This window comes from Herpailurus yagouaroundi, unplaced genomic scaffold, assembly GCF_014898765.1.
Source record: "Herpailurus yagouaroundi ecotype Mexico unplaced genomic scaffold, PumYag 191, whole genome shotgun sequence".
Taxonomy (NCBI): domain Eukaryota; kingdom Metazoa; phylum Chordata; class Mammalia; order Carnivora; family Felidae; genus Herpailurus; species Herpailurus yagouaroundi.
Genome location: NW_024412422.1, coordinates 1910862 through 1933730, shown reverse-complemented (window position 1 = coordinate 1933730; position 22869 = coordinate 1910862). Strand labels below are relative to the sequence as shown.

At 56.8% G+C, this 22869-nt stretch overlaps 1 protein-coding gene across 1 annotated transcript in view; it reads right to left on the bottom strand.

Moving 5' to 3' along the window:
* The window catches only part of TRPV4 (transient receptor potential cation channel subfamily V member 4), a 35092-nt gene extending 18631 nt beyond the window's left edge, over positions 1 to 16461 (bottom strand). Inside the window, exons 1-2 of the mRNA XM_040443604.1 lie at positions 16390 to 16461; positions 2088 to 2495 (exon numbers count right to left, since the gene is read on the bottom strand). Of these exons, the coding sequence (XP_040299538.1) occupies positions 2088 to 2464 (377 nt within the window). The 5' untranslated portion in view covers positions 2465 to 2495; positions 16390 to 16461. The remainder of the gene's footprint in view (positions 1 to 2087; positions 2496 to 16389) is intronic.
* Between the last annotated feature and the right edge of the window lie 6408 nt (positions 16462 to 22869).

The window sequence follows — 22869 nt, the reverse complement described above, 5'->3', positions numbered from 1 at the left end:
CTACCGTGTGTTAGGTGGAAACAGACAAAAGAAACAAGCCTACCCATCCATCCACCCACCCACCCATCCATTCATCCACTCTTCCATTCGTCAGTTAGTGAGTACGTACTAAGCCAGAGACCGAAAGAGACACAGATAGTGAGAAAATAAAGGAGGAACACCGGACTAAAAGATAAAGCAACTCATTCATTTATTCAACCACTCGCTCATTAACTTATTCATCCAACAGACTTTTGAGAAAAATGAGCACATAGGTGCCTGGTTCAAGGCCCACCACACAGTGAACACTCAATACACGTTAGCGGACATTGCTTTGTTATCTAGCGCCCACTGTGGGTCCGCAGCCTGCACGTGTGTTTGAAACACTGAGCTGCAGGGGCAGGTAGAGACAGAACGCGACCCACAGGGGGCTGGGAGTGGGGAAGCAGAGAGACAGAGTAAGGGAAAAAATGGATAGTCCTTTGGTCATTCGACAAACACTAACTGGGCACCTACTGTGTGCTAGGTTTTAACAGACAAAGAACTGGGAGCAGCGTGAGCCCAGGGGGCTCCACGAAGGGCAAGAATGCTCTCGGCCACGTCTCCACCCACCCAGTGCCTGGTGCATATGGGGCACACTAAGAATCTGTTAAATGAACGGAGGAAGACAGAAACGGAGACAGTGTAGGGAGCCGAGGAGAGGAGGGGAGCCGAGGGGGAGCAGTGACAGAGGCGGGCGGGCAGGAGGGGAGACTGAGGTCAGGCTGTGGGGCAGCAGGAGGGGCTGAGGGGCAGGGAGAGCCGCTGGCAGGCCAGGCGACGGGACAGCTGCTCCCCTTCCTTCCTCTGCCTGGGCCCCAGGCCACCCCCCACCTTGAGGCAGGGCTCCAGCGGCACGGTGCCAGGGCAGGGCTGCCCCCCCTGAGGATGAGGGCACAGACCGCTATAATCCTGAGAGCACCTGGGAAGCCCCCATTTCATCCGCTCCCGACCTGTGAACTTGGAACCAAAAAACGAAACGGGAAGGACACCCTCACACCCACACCGCACTAGGTGGTGCTTGGGTCTCCGGAGACTTCAGCCACACCCCCAGTTCCTGCAAGGCCCCTCCGAAGCCACTAGCCCTGACTGTCTGGGGTAGGGGCGGGGTGAGGCCCGAAGGAGGGGGTTGGGAAGGGAAAGGGAGGCACGGAGCCCACCAAGCTTCCAGCCGGACCTGGAAGAGATGGGGACACCGGGGCGCTTTGCTGTCCTCTGAGCACAGGTGGAACCGATTGTCCAGCAGCGTGCGGACGGCTGTGAGATCTCGGTCTTTGGGCACACCCAGCCTCTTCAGCCTCGGGCCCTGGTACATGCACTTCCGTCCACTGGAACACCACCCTCACCCCGTGTGGCTGCCCCTTCTCATCCCTTAGCTTTGAGCTTAAACGTTGACTCCTCCAAGAAGCCCTCCTGGAATACCTTGCCCGAATCAGCTCCCCTCTCTGCCTCAGCACCTCCCCCAACTCGAACTGTGTGTTCACGTGCCCATTTGCTTGCTTATCGCCTGCCTCACCTTCCACAATGAAGGTACTCAGCGTCTGAACTCTGTAGGTGCGGTACCTGGTCTGGCTCACCCCTGGAGCCACGGGGCCGACCCCCCTGCCAGGCACGTGGTGGGTGCTTGAGAAACATCCACTAAACGAATCGGTGACTCAGTGAACAAAGAAAGGAGACAGCTCCTGACCAAGCAAGGGCTTCATCCAAGGGCATAAATGGAGGACAGACAAGGACCAGGCAACAGGCCATCTCCAGACTTCAAGACTGTCCTCCAGACACACACAGAAGCCTGAGAGGGGTTCTTAGGGGTTTTCACGGGGGGACAGCCGGATAGCTAGATGACAGATGGGGAGGGAGATATCTGATGAGTGGATGATGGACGGGTGGACAAGTGGACGAGCAGGTGGACAGACAGGTAGCTGGATGAATGAACAAGATGACGGATGGATGGACAGACGGGTGAACAGACAAGTGTATGGAAAAGTGGACAGGTGGGCGAACAGGTAGGTGGACGGATGGACAGATTCAACACAGAGGAGACCACTGGCCAGGCAGCCAGCAATACTCACTCGATGACCTTCTTCCTCCACCGCCTGTTGTCGCTGGGGTGATGACGACAGGTGCCATAGTCAAAGAGCGAGTCCATGGGTGCCTTCTTGGGTCCGGGCACCACCGAGGACTCATACAGGGTGGACTCCAGCAGGTCAATGGGGTTGGGCACCCCCTTGCGGAAGGCACCCTGGAACTTCATGCGCAGATTTGGTCGCCCATCACCTGGCCCAGCGGGGCGGCTGGTGTCAGCCGGGGAGGGGGAGGGCGAGGGGGAGGGGGAGCCATCCTCCCCTTCAAACAGGTTGGCCAGAGAAGAGAGCGGGAAGGCCTCGGCCCCGGGGGTCTCAGCCACCTCCCCGGGCCCTGCGTGGGGGCCTCCGCTGGGATCCGCCATGCTGACCGGGGACCCGTCTGCGCTGCTCGGCCTGTAAGGGAACGGGAGGGGAGTCAGGCGGAGCTTGGCCAGGGGTGGGGGCTCCAGGAAGCCCCCTCCCACGTGGGCAAACAGCTCGGCTGCCAGCTGCTTCAAAGCCGCCGTTGTAATGACAGGGGTGCGGGGTGACCACTCCCAGCAGAGGTGGTTGGCTGGCAGCCCCAGGCAAGAGCTACAACAGGAGCCTCTTTTAGGGACCTGGAAACGTAAACGGGCCTCAGGTCCAGCTACCCCGGGCATTAGGTGGAGAGAGGAGGAAGGGCCTCAGAGTCATCCCGGGACCCCAGACCCGGAGCCTGGGGCTTACTCCCAACCAACCCCACCAGCTTCAGAGCCCCGCAGAGCAGGGTTCAAATCCAGGCTCCACACTCCGCAACTGTGTGGCACTGGGCAAGCTGACATTTCACGGCCTCGTTTTTCTCATCTGTAAAATGGGGACGTCCAGGCAGAGAGCATGCATTCCCGTGGTCAGTGCCTGGCACACAGTAAGCACTAAAACGTAACCATTAAACGCATGCTTCGGGCCCTGCAGGTGCTCAGCAAACAGGTGCAAACCCACTGTGTGAGCCAGCATTACTCCGTCTCTCCTAGGACCATCCTTATGACTCCCATTTTGAAGAACAGCAAACTGAGTTTCCAAGACTATAGCTAACTTCCCACGGTGCAAAAACTCTGCTTCCCAGGGCCGAGTGCCGGTCCCTCCCCTCCCCTGTTGGCCTGCCTATCCCCTACCCATCTGTGTTCCCAGCTCAACTGTCCCTTCCTCTGGGAAGTCCTCCCTGACCATCTGTTCGTGGGATTAGTTCATTCCTGGGCCGTGAGCACCAGGAGGCAGGGAACGCATCTGTCCTTGTTCACTCCTGCATCCCCAACACCTAGAAAGATACCACACGGATGAAGGTATAATTCGTTCCCCCCGTTTCTCAGATGGAGAGACTGGAGGTTTTTGGTTTTGCTTTTAATTTTTTTTTTTTAATGTTTATTTTGTGAGAGAGACAGAGACAGAGTGTGAGTGGGGGAGGGGCAGAGAGAGCCAGAGACACAGAATCCGAAGCAGGCTCCAGGCTCTGAGCTGTCAGCACGGAGCCCAATGAGGGGCTCGAACTCACAAACAGCGAGATCATGACCTGAGCCGAAGTCGGACGCTCAACCGGCTGAGCCATTCAGGCGCCCCAAGAGACTGGAGATTTAAGAGGGGCAGTCATGCAGCTTGTAGGGAGAAGAGCTGGACTTGAACCCAGGTCTCTCCAGCTCTGGGCCCGACCGCTAACCAGGAGCAAGGACAGGGAGGCGCAAAGCCCTGGCAGGCCCCTGCCCTCTGCGGCACACTGCTCGGTGGGCGGGGCTGGGCACTGAGGGAGAGTTTCCTGGAACTTTCACCATCCCACCCGGGCTGCAGGGAGATGTCTGAAAAGCTCTCTTTTCTGTGTCTTCCTCTGCCTGCCCAACACATTAGCAGAGGACCAAATAAACACTGGTTCCCACCTTGTTTGTTTTCTGGCTGCCAGGAGGGAAGCCTGGGCCAGAGAGGTGAGGGCAAGAGGCCCTTGTGGGTGGGTACGGCGGAGCATCCCGAGGGTCGGAGCTCCTGCCGGGGATGGGCCCTTTTCTGGGCACCAGTGGGGAGGGAGAGCATGGGCTTTAGGGTTATTCAGGACTGGGTTCTAAGCTCACTTGCTATGGACATGCAGTGTGACCTTGGGAAAGTTACTTTAGCTCCCGGAGCCTCAGTTTCCTCCCCTTTAAAATGGGTGCAAAGGAAGCAGCGTTTCATAGTTTTGCAGGAAGAAGTAAATGAGGTCGGGCATTCCCAGTGCCAACTCTGGGAATAAGTTGGGGGCTATCGATGATTCTAATCAAAGGAGGAAGGAAAGGTTAGCAGCACAGGTTCTGAAATCAGATACACCTGGTTCCTGTCCTGGCCCTGGTAACTAGCAGCTGTGTGATCTTGGACAAGTCACTTCCTCTCCCTGGGCCTCGGTTTCTCCACCTGTAAAACCAGGTGACCACACCTCCTCCTATAGATCTTGGGAGATGTCGGATGGTTTTGTTCTGCAGGAGTGGGGGGCATGATGAGGCAGGGACAGGTATCCATTGGGGTGCAGGCATCTGAGGGGGAAGATTATATTTCCCAGGGCCCAGCCCGATCCACCTCATGGGGGACCCAGGGGTCAGGGGAGAGGAGGCATTGGGGCACATGCCTCCGTGGTCAACACCCTCCCAATTACCACACCCCTTCCCCCACTGGAGCAGAGCCAGACGGACACCCCACCTCAGGGAGCTCTCAACCCCCCACCATGCCTGCGCCCCCTCTCCTAAGGAACCCCAACCCAGACGGCATCCAAGGTTTCTGAGGCCTCCATGACAAGGAGTCCGAAGTCCGCCGGCCCCAGATTCAAATCTCCTCTCAGCCGCTCACGCCTCACTGGTAGCCTCAGGCAATGGTCACATGTGACCATTATTAGAGTTTAGTTACAATGAATAATCATCACGACAATGCACAGGAGAGTCCCCACCACAAGGAGGGATCCAGGCCCAGAAATATCAATAGTGCTGAGACTGAGAAACCCTGCCCTGGAGGAAGGTACGGCTCTCATTCCCACTTTACAGATGAGGAAACGGAGGATCAGAGAGGTTAAGTGGCTTGCCTGCGGCCACACAGCCGGTTAGCGACAGAGCCAGGATTCAAATCTGCACACTTGGCTACAAAGCTTGGGCTACCCTAACCCCTCAGTTGACTGGGCAGGGGCAGGCGGCCAGGCACAGCGCTGGGCACCTGCAGTATCATGTGTGAGCTGTACAACCTGAGAGTCTGGGAGCTAAGGATTATTACTACCAGCCTGGGCTGATTTCTCTGAGCCTCCGTTTCCCCACCTGTAAAATGAGGGTCCCAATGACAGCATCTGTCCCATAGGGCTGCCGTGACATAAGGCGGGTCACGTGTCTCTCCGGCACCTAATAAGCACTTGAGCGCTTTAATCGTCATCGTCACCGACATGGTACAGCGTGTTCACCTGTCCTCCTCAACCCCCTCCGCGCGCGCGCGCGCGCGCGCACACACACACACACACACACGACAGCAAAGCACCCAGCCTGGCATTCATGGCCCGCGAGAGCCCACAAAGCTGGACTACTGCTCCCATTTTACAGTTGAGAAAACTGAGGCCCTGAGGGGCCCCCCAGGGAGCAAATGGCAATGAAGATAGCCTCAGAATCCTAACTCTGCTACTCCTTCCTCATCAAGCAATGTACACACCAATGAGCACATATGCACACACATGCACACGTGTGCGCGCGCGTGCAAAAACGCAAACACACACACACACACACACACACACACACACACAGCCTGCTCTGCTGCTTACTCTGTGGCAATTCTTTCCGCAAACGCTACCCTGTTCTCTGTGGTCAGGGAGAGTTCACTCCCTGTTCTAATTTGCCCTGTAGCCTATTATTACACGTTCCAAACCAATGCCAGACTTGGGAGAGAAGGGGGGGTGCGGGCAGGGAGAGAGGCTGCGAGTCCTCGTGGGTCTCCTCAGCGCGTGAACGTCGCGCATGCTTATTCGCGTCCTTCCGCGTCTTTCCCCGTGTGGTGTGCGCATGCGTATGCCCGCTGTGAGCCCACCGGGGCCCACCCCTACCTGGACTCACCCCTACCCGGGGCTCACCCCTACAGGGGATCTTTGCAGCGGGCGGCACCCAGCTGGCAGCAGGGCGCTGGGGGCTCATCCAAGGACGTTTATGTCTCAGTGGGAACCTCCCCACACACTGCGCATCACCACTGCATTCACTTCAAGCGGTGGAATCACACGTTAAGCACAGAGCACGTCTTCTGAATATAAAAACCAGACTGCAGTCCACGCAGAGGGTGGTAGGACAGGATGAATTGGGGGGGGGGGGGCTGAATCTCAGGGCCCAAGGAGCAGGATTAGAAACCACTCATCTATTCGTTTATTGACCAAATATTTAGTGAGCACCTACAGGGTGCCAGGTGCAGGGGACATAGATGGGAACAGACCTGAGAAAAACCCCCGCCCTCCCGGGGCTGGCCTTCCGGTGGGGAACAGAGTAAACAGCCAGACAAACCAAGAAGCAGAGTCATGTCCAGTGGTGTTCAGAGCTGTGTAGACCAGAGGGGCTCAGGAGTGCTGAGTTAAGGGGTGCAGAGGTCCTGAGCAGGGTGAGGAGATACAGTGATGAGCCAAGGTCCTCAAGCCTCCCTCTCTGCCCTGACAGAGGTCCCAGGCTCTGAAGGATCTGGGGACTCAGTGAGGATGGCCAAACCCACTCCCTCTCCCCCGAGGAGGAGCCCCTGGAGGGAGCTAGTGGGGCATGGAAAAAGTATGCATTTTCATCAGACAGATCAGGGGGTCGGCTCCCATACCCACTGCTCATCAGCTGCACGAGCTTGAGTTAAGTGACTTAACCTCCCTGGGCCTTGCTCTCCTCACCTGTCCATGGGGATCTTAACTGGGTCGTTGTGCGAATTATACAGGTTGAGTCAAGCACCTGGCACAGAGTAAGGCCTCAATAAATAGCGAACTACACGCTCCATGAACGGCAGGCACCTTCTCTCTGAGAATCTCAGACCCAGTGGGGGCGGGGGCCTCCTGCACCATCTGCCTGCCCCCTCCCCGCGCGGAAGGTGGAAGAAGGGGCCCATCCTCACCATTACCCGTGGCTTTGCCTGATCTCATGGAAACCCTGGCACATATTTGTCAAATCCCATCCTCCTGATTCCATGACCCAGGAAAGCTGCTTAAATCTGGTGGCAAGTTTGGGCGTGCAGGGCCACTCCACCCCAGGGAGAAGAATTCCAGGGAGCTAGTTCCTCTCCGTTCCCTCCCTCCTGGGATCGATTCACTCCAACGGGCATCTGTTGAGTGCCACCTGTTTGCAGGGCGCCCGGGGGAAACATAAAAGAATGGAGCTTCGTAAGAGTCTGGGAGAGGGGGAGGCAGAGGGATTTTTCCTTCTCCAGACCTTAGCCAGGGCTGTCCCCTCTTTCCCCCCTGGCTGGGTCCCCTTGCTCAGGTCCCCCTCTTCACAGGCACTTCCTGTGAAAAGCCTCCTTGACCTCCAGTCTAAACCAGCTTCCTTGTTCCTCTTTCTGAAAGCAAACTACGCCTCCCTTTACAGCTCTTCCCAGGATTAAACTTGTGCATTTACTTGTGTGATTCCTTTACTCATCTTCGCTCTTCTCTGGAGTTTTAGTTCCACGAGGGAGGGACTACTTTGTGTCTGTTGTTTCACCAGCATCCAGCACCGGGCTGAGGCAGAATGGGACATCGATAAATACTTGCTTTCGTAAACTGTAAGGCAGGGTCTTTCTGAAGCCCCCGGAGGGTGCTTGCAGATCCTTTGACAGGGATGGGGACAGGCTGCAAGGAGGAGGGGGTCTGGCCTGGGCCTGACAGCTAGGACAGAGACAGCAAGGTCCAAAGTGTGGGGACAAGAGAGCATAGAAGGCACGGGGGACTGATGTGGCCTGAAGCAGGGGAGGAGGAAGGTGGAGGAAGAAAAGATGGGTAGGTGGGTGGAAAGAAGGCAGAGCAAGGGGGGGGGTAGTATGGGGCTCCCAGACAGACCCAGGGCACTTCCTCCCCCCTCCAACCTGGGGCTCTATGCCGCATCTTTGGGGCCCCCATTTCCTGCAGTCCCCTTGGAATAAACACGCCTGTGAGCACCAGTCATTCCAGGTCAGTCTTGGAGGGGCGGTGTGGGTGGGGAAAGGGTTAAGAAAACAGGGATCCCGGAGAGAAAACACCAGCTCTGTCCAACCCCCACCCCCACCCCCACCTTCAGGTGAGGAAACTGAGGCTCAGAGAGGTAGAGTCACTCCGACAGTGTTGCCCAGCTCCTGAGAGGGGGAAGCAGGATTCAAACGCATGTGGTCCCTGAACCTGTGCCTTCGGTGGATACTTTACACAGACTGGGGACTCCCGAAGGGAAGGGCGGAAGGAGGGGGTGGGGAAAGCGGCGCTGGGTGGGTGGTAGGGACCACCACGGGCCCCGAGGCAGATGGCCAGCTCGCCAGCAGTGCGCCCCTGAGCAAGTCACCTGGCCTTCCTGTGCCTCGATTTCCTCACCTGTACTGGGCCCAGAGCCTGGGACTCTGGCAGCCACCTTGGAGCAGCCGGCTGTGAGCTCGGCCCCTTGGCCAGGCGAAGCCTGCTGCCTGCCAGGCTGTTCGAGGCTCCCTGGCCCCTGGCGGGCGGTGGCCGCAGGGGGCATCACGCCATGCCAGGCACCTTCCCCAGCCAGCCCATATTTACCTAGCAGGTCTCGGCCCAGCCCGCTTCCTGTCTGCTGCACAGCGGCCGCCTGTCCGGCGCAGACAGAGCCCCAGTGTCCTGTAGCCACCCCCCCCCACCCAGGAGGGCACCCCTCTGAAGCTCACACTACCCAGGCGGGGCAAGGCTGGGGGTGACTCATCAGGCCCCACAGAGGGCAAGGCCGTGGGGCCACCACAGTCACTCGGTCATGCTGCGGGTCCTTGGCTGGAGGGGTCCTGACTGTGCACAAACATCTCCCTGAGCTTTCGCGGGCAGCCATTCACGTCCAAGGGGCCCGAGCCCTGGGGTAGGGGCCACCAGGAGGTAGTATGGCTGGGTGGTTTTAAGAGCGTGTGCCGTGGATCGCAGAAGGCCACACGCTGTCCGATGCCATTTACGTGATATGCCCGGAAGAGGCGAATGCATAGAGACACAGAGCTGGCGGCTGCAGGGGGTGGGAAAGAGCGCGGGGATGGGGACTGCCGAGGGGGAGGGGGTGCTTTTTGGGGTGATGAAAACACACTGGAGCTAGGTGGTGGGAATGTACATACAACTCCAAATACACTAAAAAACCACTGAATTGCACACTCTGAAAGGGTGAATTGTGTGGTATGTGCACCACATCTCAACTCCCCTTCCTGGCTTGGTGACCTTAGGCAAGTGGCTTCCTTCCCCAAGCCTCAGTTTCCTTGGTGTAACACGGGGATATCGTGGGGCGCCTGGGTGGCTCAGTCGGCGAAGCGTCCAACTTCGGCTCAGGTCATGATCTTGTGGTTCACGGGTTCAAGCCCCGCATTGGGCTCTGTGCTCACAGTTCAGAGCCTGCTTGGGATTCCCTCTCTCTCTCTCTCTCTCTCTCTCTCACGCACTCTCCCTCTCTCTCTGCCTCTCCCCTCTGCTTCTCAAAAAAATAAACATTAAAAGAAAAACCCACATGGGATGGTCATGAGGATTAAGAAGGTGTAAAGGGTCCAGCAGAGGGTCTGGCCCAGAGCAGAGGCTCAAGAATATGGTGGCCCTGTCGCAGAGGGCAGGGCAGAGCAGGTGCTTGGACCCAGACTTATTGGCTCCAAGGCCAGGGCTCAGGACCGTGCTTGGAGACCTCGCCTTCCAAAAAGGTCTTCTGGCCCCTCATGTCCTTCTCTCACCATCTCCGGGAGGCCACACAGCCCCATTTCCCAGCTGGGAGGCTGAGGCCCAGAGGGGACAAGACCCCCCCACCCGCCCAGCCCACGCAGGCATCCCTCCTCCTCATTCTCATGCGCAAAAGGCCTGAGGCTGCCAAGTCAGAGGAGGGAGCAGATACCCAGGGAATGAATGGGTTCACCGGGCCTGGGAAGGGAGCCTGACGCAGAGCAGAAAACCAGTCTGAGACCCTCTCTCCGCCCCAGCCCGCCTCACCAGCAGCAGCCTGTGCCAACAGCAGGCTGTGTCTCTGGTTAACTGCTTAAAGTCATGGCCGAGGCTGGTGCCTGAGGTCCCACGGTTAGCAGGGCCTGCCCTCACTGGCACCTTCCACACAGCACCGTTCTGTCTTAATCCAAGTCATGACTCCAGAAGTTAGATACTAGATATTATTGTCTCCATTCCCACGCGAGTGAACCACGTCCCGGCGGAGTGGAGGCGGGGCGGGGGAGGGGGCTATTTACCCAACACCCACCAGGCACCGAGCGCCTTTACATCTGCCTCTCCCGTGAGGGAGGCATTATCGTTATCCCCGTTTTACACAGCAGCCAAGCGAGGCGCAGAGAGACCAGGGACCCAGCCAAGGTAGCAACTCAACAAGAAGGGACTGTGGCTAGGATTCCAACCGTTTGCTTTTAACCCCACGTGAGTTCATCCCTTTAGGCTCTACGAAGCCCTCTCTCTGGGGTCATCCTACGAAGCCCTCTCTGGGGTCACCCTTCTACAGCCGCACCCCGTGGAGTTCATCAGGCAGGTGGTGCAGTAGTGAGGCGCTGGGATTTGGAGTCTGAACCTTGGCTCTGCTGCTGAGTAGCTGTGTGACCCCCCCCAACCCATGGGTCACTTCACCTCTCCGAGCCTCCGTTTTCTCCTTTCTAGAAGGAAGCTAATCACAGCACCCACTGCTGGGTTGCTTGTTCATCGTGGGTGTCAGAGCCTCATCGAGGGCAGCCCCGGGGTGGCCCAGTCGGTTGAGCGTTCGACTTTGGCTCGGGTCACGATCTCACGGTTCGTGGGATGGAGGCCCGCGTGGGGCTCTGTACTGTCAGCATGGAGCCCGCTTCAGATCTTCTGTCTCCCTCCTTCTCTGCTCCTCCCCTACTTGTGCTCTCTCTCCCTCAAGAAGAAATGAAACATCAAAACAAACTAAAAAAAATAATAAAGTGCAGCCCCAAAGGCTGTGGGGGAATAAAAGGAAATTTTCTGTCCGGTCACCACTGAGTCCCCAGGGCCCAGAACAGGGCCTGGCACTTAGTCGCTGCTCAAGATATACTTGCTGAATGAACGAATGAAGGAATGGACACAGAGGGACCTCTGCCCAACTGCCTGCCTAGGTGGCTAACGTCCTGCCTCTCTCCCAAACTTTAACAGATAATTTATGGAGCACTCACAGTGCGCTGGGCTTTCTGACCTGTGAGACCCACACCCACCATGAGGACGACAGCTAATCATGAGTCCGTTTTGCAGGTGAGGAAACTGAGGCTCAAGCAGACCAGGACACTTCCCCAAGCCCACTCCGTCTCAGCCAGAGTCTGAATTCAAGTAAGTGGTTTTTTCTGATGCCCCTGCCTTGTTAATTTGTCTGTTCAGTCACCTCTGCCTCCCTCCTTCCCACCCACCCTTCCTTCCTTCCTTCCTTCCTTCCTTCCTTCCTCTCTTCCTTCCCTACGTCTACAGGTTTTCCTGAGCGCCTCGTCTTTGCAAGAGACAGGAGTGAACCGGGCTGACAGGTCCCTGGCCTGAGGTTCACTGGCCCCCTGCCCACAGGGGTCTCCCCTGAGCCTGTGGGGCACACTCGGGGCATGTGTTACAAGTGCCCCCCCCCCCCCCCCCCCACACACACATGAGGAACCATCCCAGAAGGTGGTCACCCTCCCGGTCAGCTGGGTGGAACCCAGGCCACTCCACCCTCAGGGAAAAACAGGCGCCGGTGAGACTGAGGAGCCCTTTGTGCAGGGGGGTGGCAGGGCGGGCAGCCGTTACTCACCACCCAAAGAAAAATAAGAGTATTCCCATTTGGTCAATAGCCTTCCTGTCTGCCCCCCACACCCTCTCCTCCTTCTGCAGCCTTTCCCAGCCTCTGACCTCATCTGGAGCAGACCCAAGACCTTTTATGGAGGGCTTCCTATGCCCATGGCGCGGTGTCTGACGCTCCCTCACCAATGAAGAAACATGCTCAGAGAGGTGAGGTGACCTACTTGGGGTCACACAGCAGTGGCCAGGGCTTGGGACAGAAAGGGGAAGCCAATGACCAGGAAGGGGCTCAGAGGCAGGAAGGAAGTCAGAGTCACGGTGAAAGTAAGGGCCTGGCCTCCCTTCCTCGTTCCCGTTCGGCCAGCGTGCCAGTTCACGGGACCCAAGGGAAACCCAGGCAGGGGGGAGTCCAGGCTGGGGCAAGGGTAGTGGCCAGAATGACCCAAATCCCCCTCAAGCTGACGAAGCTCCAACCTCCAGCAAATCCTGGGTGGCAGCCCCAGGAACAGAGAGGTCAAGCTGCCACCTGAGATCACACAGCAGCAAGTGGCAGAGCTAGAATGGGGACCAAGGTGGGTCTGACTCTAAGAGGGGCTGGTCCAAAGTGGAAGCTGAAGTGGCCACTGGGCTTTCCAGGGACCCAAGGGGACCAGAGTCGCTTGCTTCTCCCTTGGAGCCCCGGTTTTCTCAGCCATAAAATGAGCTTCAGCTTCCGTCCTCTGCCCATCTCCAGTGGGGGCAAGGCTGTGACATCATCGAGGTGAACATCAGGTGACACACTACGTGGCATTGGAGACTGCCCACATCCACCCCACAGAACAGGCACTCTTATTATCCCAATTTTTCAGATGGGGAAACCACAGCCCAGGGAGTAAGGGAACTTACTAAAAGCCGGGAGTTAAACCAGATAGCCAGGTTCCAGCCCTAGTATTTTTGTTTTTATTTTTATGGATTTATTTATTTTTTAAAGTAGGCTCCACACCTGTGGAGCCCAATGCAGGGCTTGAACTCACGACCCCGAGATCAAGACCTGAGCTGAGATCAAGAGTCGGATGCTCAACTGACTGAGCCATCCAGGCGCCCCCTCCAGCCTTAGTCTTTAAAGCATTAAATCAGGAAAGTAGGAAACGTTGACGGGCTCCTGGCACTCAGTCAATGCCCGTAAATATCTCACGGCTGAAAAGGCATCGTCCTCTGTCCAAATGCAAGTCTAGCTTTGCCCCTGCTACGTTCCGCCCACCTGCCTGGCACCGAGGGGCTCTCAGAGGGAGCCCTAGGGACGAGCTGGAGGAAAACGTGTCCTGGAACAGGATGAGGATGAAGGCGGTGCTCCGGAGCCCCATCCGTGTGCCTCGGACTGTCTTTGCAAAGTGGCATCTGAGAGCGCCATTTGACAGAAGAGGAAACTGAGGTTCAGAGAGGCCAGGTGACTTGCCCGAGCTTCCCTGGAGAAGGAGCAGGAGACCTAGGACTTAAAGCAGGGCCTGTCTGAGCAATCCAGATTCTTCTCTCTACACCGCAGAGTCTCTTCCCCGTGACTTCAGGACGGGACAAATGGGGACAGGCCACCTTGGAAGTTAAGGGCGTGGATTTTGGAATCAGACAAACGGAGTTCAGATCCCAGCTCTGCCCCTCCCCAACTAAAAGACCCTGGGCAAGCGGCTTCACTACCCAGACCTCGCAGCTCCGCCCTCTCAAAAATGGGAACGATAATAGTTTCATATCCAAATGTACTAAGAGTGTTTGGCTCAGTGCCTGGCACATAGTAAGCGCTCCATAAATGCTCGCGACCATCATAAGGACTACTAATGCGGCCCAGGTTTGGCTGAAGCCAGGCAGAACTCAGTGATCAGAGCACCAGCTTTGGGGCCTAGGGCCACAGGTATCTCAAGAGATCTGAATTAATCTTTAACAGGTGAATTCCACTCCAAATGGGCCATGTGGAGCATTCCAGAGGGCCCGCTGGCGTGCAATGTTCTCTTGGCTCCCCAGATCTGGTGTGTGATGAGAAGTGGAGCCGTTCTCTATGGCCCAGTGATTTGGGGAGGGGCCTGCAGTGTCTTTCCCAGAATCAGATGGGGGAAGCTGAGGCAGACAGCAGGTCAGGGGCCTGTGAGAGGTCGAGATGCCCACTCCATGCCAACTCCCCCTCCCACCAAGGAACAGGTAAAGGACCGCAAAGGACTTGGGCCCTCTCAAAATGATGTAGTCCAGTCACTCAACTGTGCAGTAGAGATTTATGGAGCACCTGACCTGTGCCGGGCACAGTGAGGCCAATCCCTGCCCGATTCTCTCCCTCCCCCCCGTCGCCTGCCAGCCGCCCCTCTCCAGTCGCCATCCTGGGCCTCAGGCCCCGGGCCGGGATGGCTTCTCCAGCCTGGGGACCGGCCTCCTGGCCTGGCCCTGACTCTGCAGCCAGAGGGACCTTTCCAGACCACACATCTGGCACGTCCCTCCCAGCCTGGACTTCAGGGCTTCTTGGGTCTGACCTAGCCCCTGCCTGCCCAATCCCTTGCCCTTCCTGGTCACGTCACACATTCCAGACAAACGGAACAATGTCTTGGCCTTACAAAGTCTAGCTTTACCCACCTGGCAGCAGGTAGTGGTCAGGTCTTTGCTCATAATGTCCTTCCCTTTACCTGAGTGCCCTTTCCCTTACTTATTCTTCAAGGTGTGGCTTGAACCCCCACCTCGATCAAGCCCTCCCCGATCCCTTCCCAGACTTCTCTCCTGGCCCCCATTCATTTGAGAGCACACATTTGCCAAGCATCTACCATACGTGCTCACCTTGCTGGGTGCCCACCTGCCTGGAGGGCACAGCTGGCAGGAGAGGCAATCCCAGTTTGGGGGAGGCGGTGGAGGGGGCCAGAGCCCTCCGGCTAGACCCTGCCCAGGGTCCGAGGCCGACGGGGGGGGGGGGGGGGGGGGGGGGGGCTTTCCAGGAGGCCTTGCTAGACACAGGAGAAAGTGGCCAAGGCCCCGCTCCCACCAGGTGAACTGCCAGGGCGCCCGCAGCCACTCCCCAGCGCATCTTCTCAGCTCTCACCCACACCCCCTCCTCTCACAGCGACCCCCCCACCGACCCCCGGGGTTTTACAAACCAGACCCTGCCTTGGCCCATGACCTCCGCCTGCCATTTGTTTGGGGAGCTCCTCCCCACTCTGATTTACCACCGACAAAGGTGGGAAGAGGGGCTCCCTACCGTCATTCGAACAGAATCAACTAGAGAAATGGGGAAATGGCCAGTTACCTCTTTTCACCTCTTCATTACCGGAGCAAGCAAGCACAATGACGCTGCTGGGTGAGTTGGGAGTGTGTGGCCAGCTCCTCCCAGGCGGTCTGTCCTCCCCACAGCCCTGGGGTGGCCCTCATTTCACCCCCATTTTACAGACGAGCTATCTCTCAGACAGCCAAAGGACTGACCCAAGGTCACACAAAACTGGGGTGGCACGGGGGGGCCCACATAGGTCTGCCCCTTCTACTTGACCTCTCTCAAGAGACCACCTTTTCAACTTCCTCATTTAGGTCATAGAGTTACCCCCGTCCTCACCCCACAGATAAAGTGGCGAAGCTTAAATCCCCGAGTGGGTCTTAGCTCCCAGAACAAAGCTCACACACAGCATCACACAACCCCAGCCCCAGCAGAGCCCCGCAGTAGAGGCTGAGCCAGGGCACCCCCCCCCCCCCCAGGGCACCAGGCAGGGAGGGCTCTGGAGCCCCGCAGCCCTGGGTAAAACTTCCACCTGGCTCCACCCCCGACCAGAGCCTCAGTTTCCTCATCTGCAAAATGGGGAGGGCAGACGGGCCGAAGGGCTGGGCAGGGCCAGGCAGGCGGGGTGGTGAGCAGCCCCCGCAGCAGTCAGTCTGTGGCGGGTCTCTGCAGGCTAGTGGGGAGTGCGGGAGGTCTCTCCCCGTCCTGGCGGACCTCCCAGGAGGCTCTGGAGGCACAGCCGGAGGTTAAAGATTGTCCTGCCTCTTGGAGGAAGAGCCGTCTCTGGGACTAACTGAGGCCAACGAAGAAGTGGGCCTCTGGAAGTTCCAGACTTCCAATTCCCTCCCGCTTGCTTAGCCATAGAAGGCAGACCTCAGGGCCCCCGACTGCCCCTTCCCAGCCCCCCGAAATGGGGATGCCTCTAAGGTGGGCTGCAGGGCCTCCTCGCCTCTGATTCCTGCGCTTGGCTCTTGGGGACCCCGGGACCTCCCTCCCGCCCACCGGGCGACCCCACGGCCCACGCCGGCGCCCATTTCACAGGTGATAAAACAAACCGAAGCCGAGAGAGACGAGGGGGCGGGTGCGAGGGCACGCAGCGGGGCAGCGGGAGCTGGCGGGACCCCGCGCCTCCTTCCCGCGCCCCGGACCGGAGCCTCGGAGCCTAGGAGACGTCCCCGGGGGCGCCGCCCCCCCCCCCTCCCCAGGATCCCTGTCCCGAGGGCCCCGGCCCCACTCACCTCCGGGACCGCGAGGCGCTTCCTGAATCCCGGCCGCCCGGCGCCCGCACGCCCGCGCCGCGCGACTCTCCTCCCCCGGCTCAGGTTCCAGCGCCGCGCGCCGCCCCCGGCTGCCCCCGCCCCCGCCGCTCGCCGCCTCCGCTGGGGGGGTGGGGGGAGGACGGAGAGCGGGCTCGGTCCCCCACCCGGGAAGCCGGGCGTCGCGATCGCGGCCGCGGGGCCACAGGCGCTTCCCGGGGAGGGCTCTGCCTGGGGCCCCCGAGATCCCTCCCGGGCTCCTGACCCCGCCACCCCCGGGCAGCTCCTCCTCTGGTAATGGGCGCCTGGCGGGTCCTCCCACCCGGGCATTGGCTCATTCATTCATTCATTGGTAGACAGCCCCCCCCCCCCCCCCCCGACAGACGCGGCTGCGGGGGACCCTGCCCTGGGGTAGCCCCAAGTCCCACAGGGGAGGCATCTGAGATCCAGACCGTGCTGTCTGGGGCTAGATTCACGTGAGCTCCCTTTCTTCCCCTCTTTACCAGCGCTTAGCAAGGGGCCTGGCACCTAGGAGGTGATCAAGGTGTGTTTTTTTTTATTTTTGTTTTTTAATTAAAAAAAATAATAATAAGGTTTTTTTACATTTATTTATTTTTGAGAGACAGAGACAGAGCGTGAGCAGGGGAGGGGCAGAGAGAGGGAGACACAGAATCAGAGGCAGGTTCCAGGCTCCGAGCTGTCAGCACAGAGTCCAACGCAGGGGGAAAAACATGACCTGAGCCGAAGTCCGGCGCTCAACCGACTGAGCCGCCCAGGCGCCCCTGTTTTTTTAATTTTTTATTAGATGGTGAAGGTGAGCTCCTGACATGCAGTCTCGCCTTTTACTTGAATGCCTCCACAGGATGGGCAGCTCACTTCTGCTGGGACTGGTTGGAAGCCCGGTGGGCCTGAGCTCCAGAGCCAAGCTCCCTGAGCACCCCCCACCACAGCTGTGGCTCTGTGCCCTACCCGAGCAGCCAGTCATCTCCACCTCTGCGCCTCTGTGTCCCCACTGTAGAGTAGGGTGTAGGTATGTCCCCAGCCCACAGCCACAGTGGAGAGGCTGGGAGCACCGGGTCCCTGCAGAGCCCAGGGAACGTTCTTAGCCCCTTTATCATTACTGTTCTTTAAATTGAGCTGGCTCCGCAAAAACAGTGGGGTCCCTCAGCCTGCAAACAGAAATGGCTCCCATGAGATGTTGGTTCAGCAGCTAGAAAGTCGGATTTTGGAATTGCTGCAGAGGGGGAGAAAGAGAGAGAGAGGGAGGGAGAGAAGGAGAGAGAGGAGAACCTGAACAGACATGATGTGTTCAAACGCCAGTACGAAACATTTACAAAAAAAAAAATAAACCCTAATAATTAACTCACTGAGAGTGGCGGGGGTGTGGGGTGGGAGATTTGTCAAGTAAACCTTCCTTCCAAGCAGGCTGTGAGGCAGGGATCGCCCGTGCTCACTGTAGAGATGGGAATCTGAGGCTTGGAGAGGAGTGTGGCTTCTCCAGAAGCGGCTCCCTCCATAATGGGGAGGGGAGAGAAGCTCTTCCGTCTGGGTTTTCAGGATCTTAGAGCAAACAGGCAGCTATCTGGCTGTGGTGAGGAATGTAAACAGAAGAGGCTCCCTCAGGCCTTCCAGACCGAAAGCCTCTCTGCTGGGGGCCTTGCTGGCTGGGAGGAGCGGGCATCAGGCAAACGAACCTGGGGCCCATTTCTGCAGAGAGGCGCCTCTCGAATGAAAAGAAAATGACAAAGATGGTCCTGGCTACCAGGAGCCTGATGGAGACGGTGGGGCCAGCTCTCCTCCACCAAGCAGGTACCTTGGTGGGTACCTGCTCTCCTCCAAGGTCCGGGGTTAGAGCTGTGAGCCGTCAGCACTAGGGTAGCTAACCTAGGCCCCTCCGGCCCCACATTTCACAGACTGGGCAACTGAGGTCCCATGCAAGGAAGTGACTTTTTTTGGTCCAGGAGGTGGGATGTTGGCTGCCGCTGATTCAACGGGAGCCACGAGCAAAAGCCTCCCCTTCCAGTGCCTGTGTCCTTATCTGGAAAATAGTACTGGTTTCCATGAGGCAAGGGATCACATCTGTCTTTTTTTTTAGGTTCATTTATTTTGAGAGAGAATGAAAGAGCATGCACGTGTGCACGTGTGATCGGGAGAGGAGCAGAGAGAGAGAGAGAGAGAGAGAGAGAGAATCCCACGCAGGCTCCTTGCTGTCAATACTGAGCCCAGACTCAGGCTCGTTCTCACGGAACCATGGGATCATGACCTAAGCCAAAATCAAGAGCCACCCAGGCACCCCCACATCTATCTTGTTCGCAGCTGCAGGACCAGCTCCTGGCACTTAGTAGGTACTTTAAAAATACTGGTTGGGGGGGCGCCTGGGTGGCGCAGTCGGTTGGGTGTCCGACTTCAGCCAGGTCACGATCTCGCGGTCCGTGAGTTCGAGCCCCGCGTCGGGCTCTGGGCTGGTGGCTCAGAGCCTGGAGCCTGTTTCCGATTCTGTGTCTCCCTCTCTCTCTGCCCCTCCCCTGTTCATGCTCTGTCTCTCTCTGTCCCAAAAATAAATAAAAACATTGAAAAAAAAAAAATACTGGTTGGGGCACCCGGATGGCTCAGTTGGTTAAGCATCAGGCTCCTGATTTCAGCTCAGGTCATGATTTTTTTTTTTACTATGAAATTTACTGTCAAATTGGTTTCCATACAACACCCAGTGCTCATCCCAACAGGTGCCCTCCTCAGTGCCCATCACCCACCCTCCCCTCCCTCCCACTCCCGTCAACCCTCAGTTTGTTCTCAGTTTTTAAGAGTCTCTTATGTTTTGGCTCCCTCCCTCTCTAACCTCATTTTTTTTTTCCCTTTCCCCCCCACCCCCACCATGGTTTTCTGTTAAGTTTCTCAGGATCCACATACGGCATCTGTCTTTCTCTGTATGACTTATTTCACTTAGCATAACACTCTCCAGTTCCATCCACGTTGCTATAAAAGACCATATTTCTGGGGCGCCTGGGTGGCTCAGTCAGTTAAGCGTCCGACTTCAGCCAGGTCACGATCTCGCGGTCTGTGAGTTCGAGCCCTGCGTCGGGCTCTGGGATGATGGCTCGGAGCCTGGAGCCTGCTTCCGATTCTGTGTCTCCCTCTCTCTCTGCCCCTCCCCCGTTCATGCTCTGTCTCTCTCTGTCTCAAAAATAAATAAAAAGTTAAAAAAAAAATTTAAAAAAAAAGACCATATTTCAGTCTTTCGCATTGCCAAGTAGTATTCCACTGTGTATATAAAATGATTTCATGGTTCATGGGATCCAGCCCCGAATCAGGGTCCGTGCTGTGGGCTCGGAGCCTGCTTGGGATTCTCTGTCTCCCTCTCTCTCTGCCCACTGCTCTCGCTCTCTCTCTCTCTTGCTCTCAAAGATAAATAAATAAGCTTTTAAAAATAATAAAAAGTAGTAAAAAAAAATAAAAAATACTGGTTGATCGAGAGCATGGAGGTCTGCCTTGCAGGGAAGGGGTGAGTAGGAAGGGGAAGTGAGGTGCCTAGGACACCCCACAAACACTCGCTGGATTTACTGAACGTGAACAAGGGCCACTGCTAGGATGTGCCTGCCATTATGTGACTGTTTTTGTCACTGGCGAAGCTCTCTGGCCTCTGTCCCGGAAGGACAAGGGCTCTTAACACACAGAAGGAACGTGTCTTAAGGAAGGAAAAAATGTCAAGGCCTTTAGCGCAGGCAGAATCCCGTAGAGGCTACAGCCCGGCCTGGTCCTCTGGCGCACACAGGTTCCGGAGAGCCCCAGAGGGGTTCAGCCGCTACCACAAAGGGAGGTCCCGAGCTGTACCCAGGGTCTGCACTTACCAAGCACCTAGTGTATGCCAGACTCAGGTCCGGGCACCGGGAAGAGATCAGTAGGCCAGATGGGTCAGCATCTCAGGGACTTCACACCTGGTGCACCTGCCCCCAACCCCCGGAGGGTGGTGCCCAGTTATGAAAACAAGACGGGTGCACCTCACTTTCCACTTGGCACGGCTCTGATGATGTCTCCAACCCATCTCCTGACAGCCTGGGAGGAAAGGATTCTTATACCATTTTCCCAGAAAAGGATGCAGACAGACTACTCATCTGAGATTCCACAGCTGGTAGGATTTGAACTCACGCCCAGGAGACTCTACTCAGGGTAGCACAGCCAGTAAAAATATGGTCTCAAAAAGACAATGGGGTGCCTCAGTCGGTTATGCATCAGACTCTTGATCTCCGCTCAGGTCATGGTCTCATGGTTCGTAGGATTGAGCCCTGCCCTGGGCTCTGTGCTGTCAGTGAGGAGCCCTCTTGGGATTCTCTCTCACCCTCTCTCTTTGCCCCTCCCCTGCTTGTGCACGCATGTGTGCTCTCTCCCTCTCTCTCTCTCAAAATTAAGAAGTAAGGGGCACCTGGGTGGCGCAGTTGGTTAAGCGTCCGACTTCAGCCAGGTCACGATCTCGCGGTCCGTGAGTTCGAGCCCCGCGTCCGGCTCTGGGCTGATGGCTCAGAGCCTGGAGCCTGTTTCCGATTCTGTGTCTCCCTCTCTCTCTGTCCCTCCCCTGTTCATGCTGTCTCTCTCTGTCCCAAAAATAAATAAACGTTGAAAAAAAAAAAAACAAAATTAAGAAGTAAATAAACATTTGAAAAATATATGGTCTCAAAAAGACAGACAATGAGAGGCTCATGGGTGGCTCAGTCTGTTGAGCGTCCAACTCATGATTTTGGCTCAGGTCATGATCGCAGGGTCGTGGATGGAACCCTGTGCCGGGTTCACACTGAGTGTGGAGCCTGCTTAAGATTCTCTCTCTCTCTCTCTCTCTCTCTCTCTCTCTCTCTCTCTCTCTTTCCTGTGGCCCCTCTCCCCTGCTCTTTCTCTCAAGTTAAAAAAAAAAATGACAATAATAAATGTCTGCGAGGATGTGGAGAGACGGGAGCCCTCACACACTGTTAGTAGAATGTAAGATAGTGCAGCTGCTTTAGAAAACAGTCTGGCAGTTCCTCCAAATGTTAAATGTAGGATTACCATGGGAGCCAACAATTCCACTCCGAGCGATAAAGCCAAGAGAAATGAAAACATAGGTCCACACAAAAAAACTTGAATATGAATGTTCATAGCATCGCTATTCGTAATAGCCCCAAATAGAAACAACTCGGATGGTAACTGGATAAATACGATGTGGCATAACTACACAGTGGAAATTACCCAATGATAGAAAGGATGAAGTTTCGCCACTGGCCACAACATGGATGGGCCTGCAAAAGGAAAAAAGCCGGACAGACATCGGAGGCCACATGTCGCGTGATCCCGTCTGTGTGAGATGCCCAGGACAGGCAAGTCTACAGAGAGACAAGTAGGTGAATGGTCGCCAGGGGCTGGGGGGAGGCGAGGCTTGGAGGGTGTGGCCCAAAGCGTGTTGGGTCTCTTTTGGGGGTGGCGACAATGGTTCTCGAGCTGATGGGTGACAGTCTCAGTGTAAATATACTAAAAGCCACTGACTAGGACACCTTCAACAGGTGAACTGCACGGTATGTGAAATTTATCTCAATACGGCTGTTATGAAACATTTTTTTGTTTTAAAGAACGTGGTCCTTTGGGGCCCCGGGAGGCTCAGCTGGGTAGGCATCCAACTTTGGCTCAGGTCGTGATCTCACGATTCGTGAGTTCAAGCCCTGCGTCGGGCTCTGGGCTGACAGTGTGGAGTCTGCTGCAGATTCTCTCTCTCTCTGCTGCTGCAGGTCTCTCTCTCTCTCTGCCCTTCAAAAATAAATAAATAAACATTAAAAAAAAAAAAAAAGAATGTGGTTCCTGGGGTCAAAAGGATGTGGGTGTGACTCTCCCATGTGTCTTGGCTGTGTGACCTCAGGCAGATGACCTTGCTTCTCTGAGCCTCACGTTTTCATCCGTAAAGTGGGGACGGTAACCGATCCTACGTCTCACGCTTGGAAGGATTAAACCCAGTGCTCTTGAGGGCTGAGCAGCGTGGAACCTGGTAGCTGCTCAGGAACTCGTCCCCTGATGTCACCACACTTACCCCCACCCCCGCCCCAGACCAACCTAACATCCCCTGCCAAGCGCTCTGACGTTTGCCCAAACATCCTCCCTCACATTACGCGACCCCTTCCTCCCTGTGATTCCTTCACGAATCTTGTGCCGGTGGCGCTGTTAATTCTAGAATTTGTCGATGACCGCTATGGAGCCCAGGAGACAGCCGGCACAGCTGTCCCCGACACTCCCAGGGAGGAACTTCTCTCCTCATGCTGTTGCGGCCCCACCTCTTCCTTCTTTCTCTTCCCAGCGCTGCCTTAGCCCAGCTGGTGGCCTCACGGTTCCAGAGCTTGGGTTAGGCCAAGGGCCGGTGGGTCCTTGGGGGGCCTGGCACGATTCTCTACGGACAGTTGCAGGCAAAACCACCACGTGGGGCTGGATTCGTGCTGACCCAAGGCTCTCGGCCCC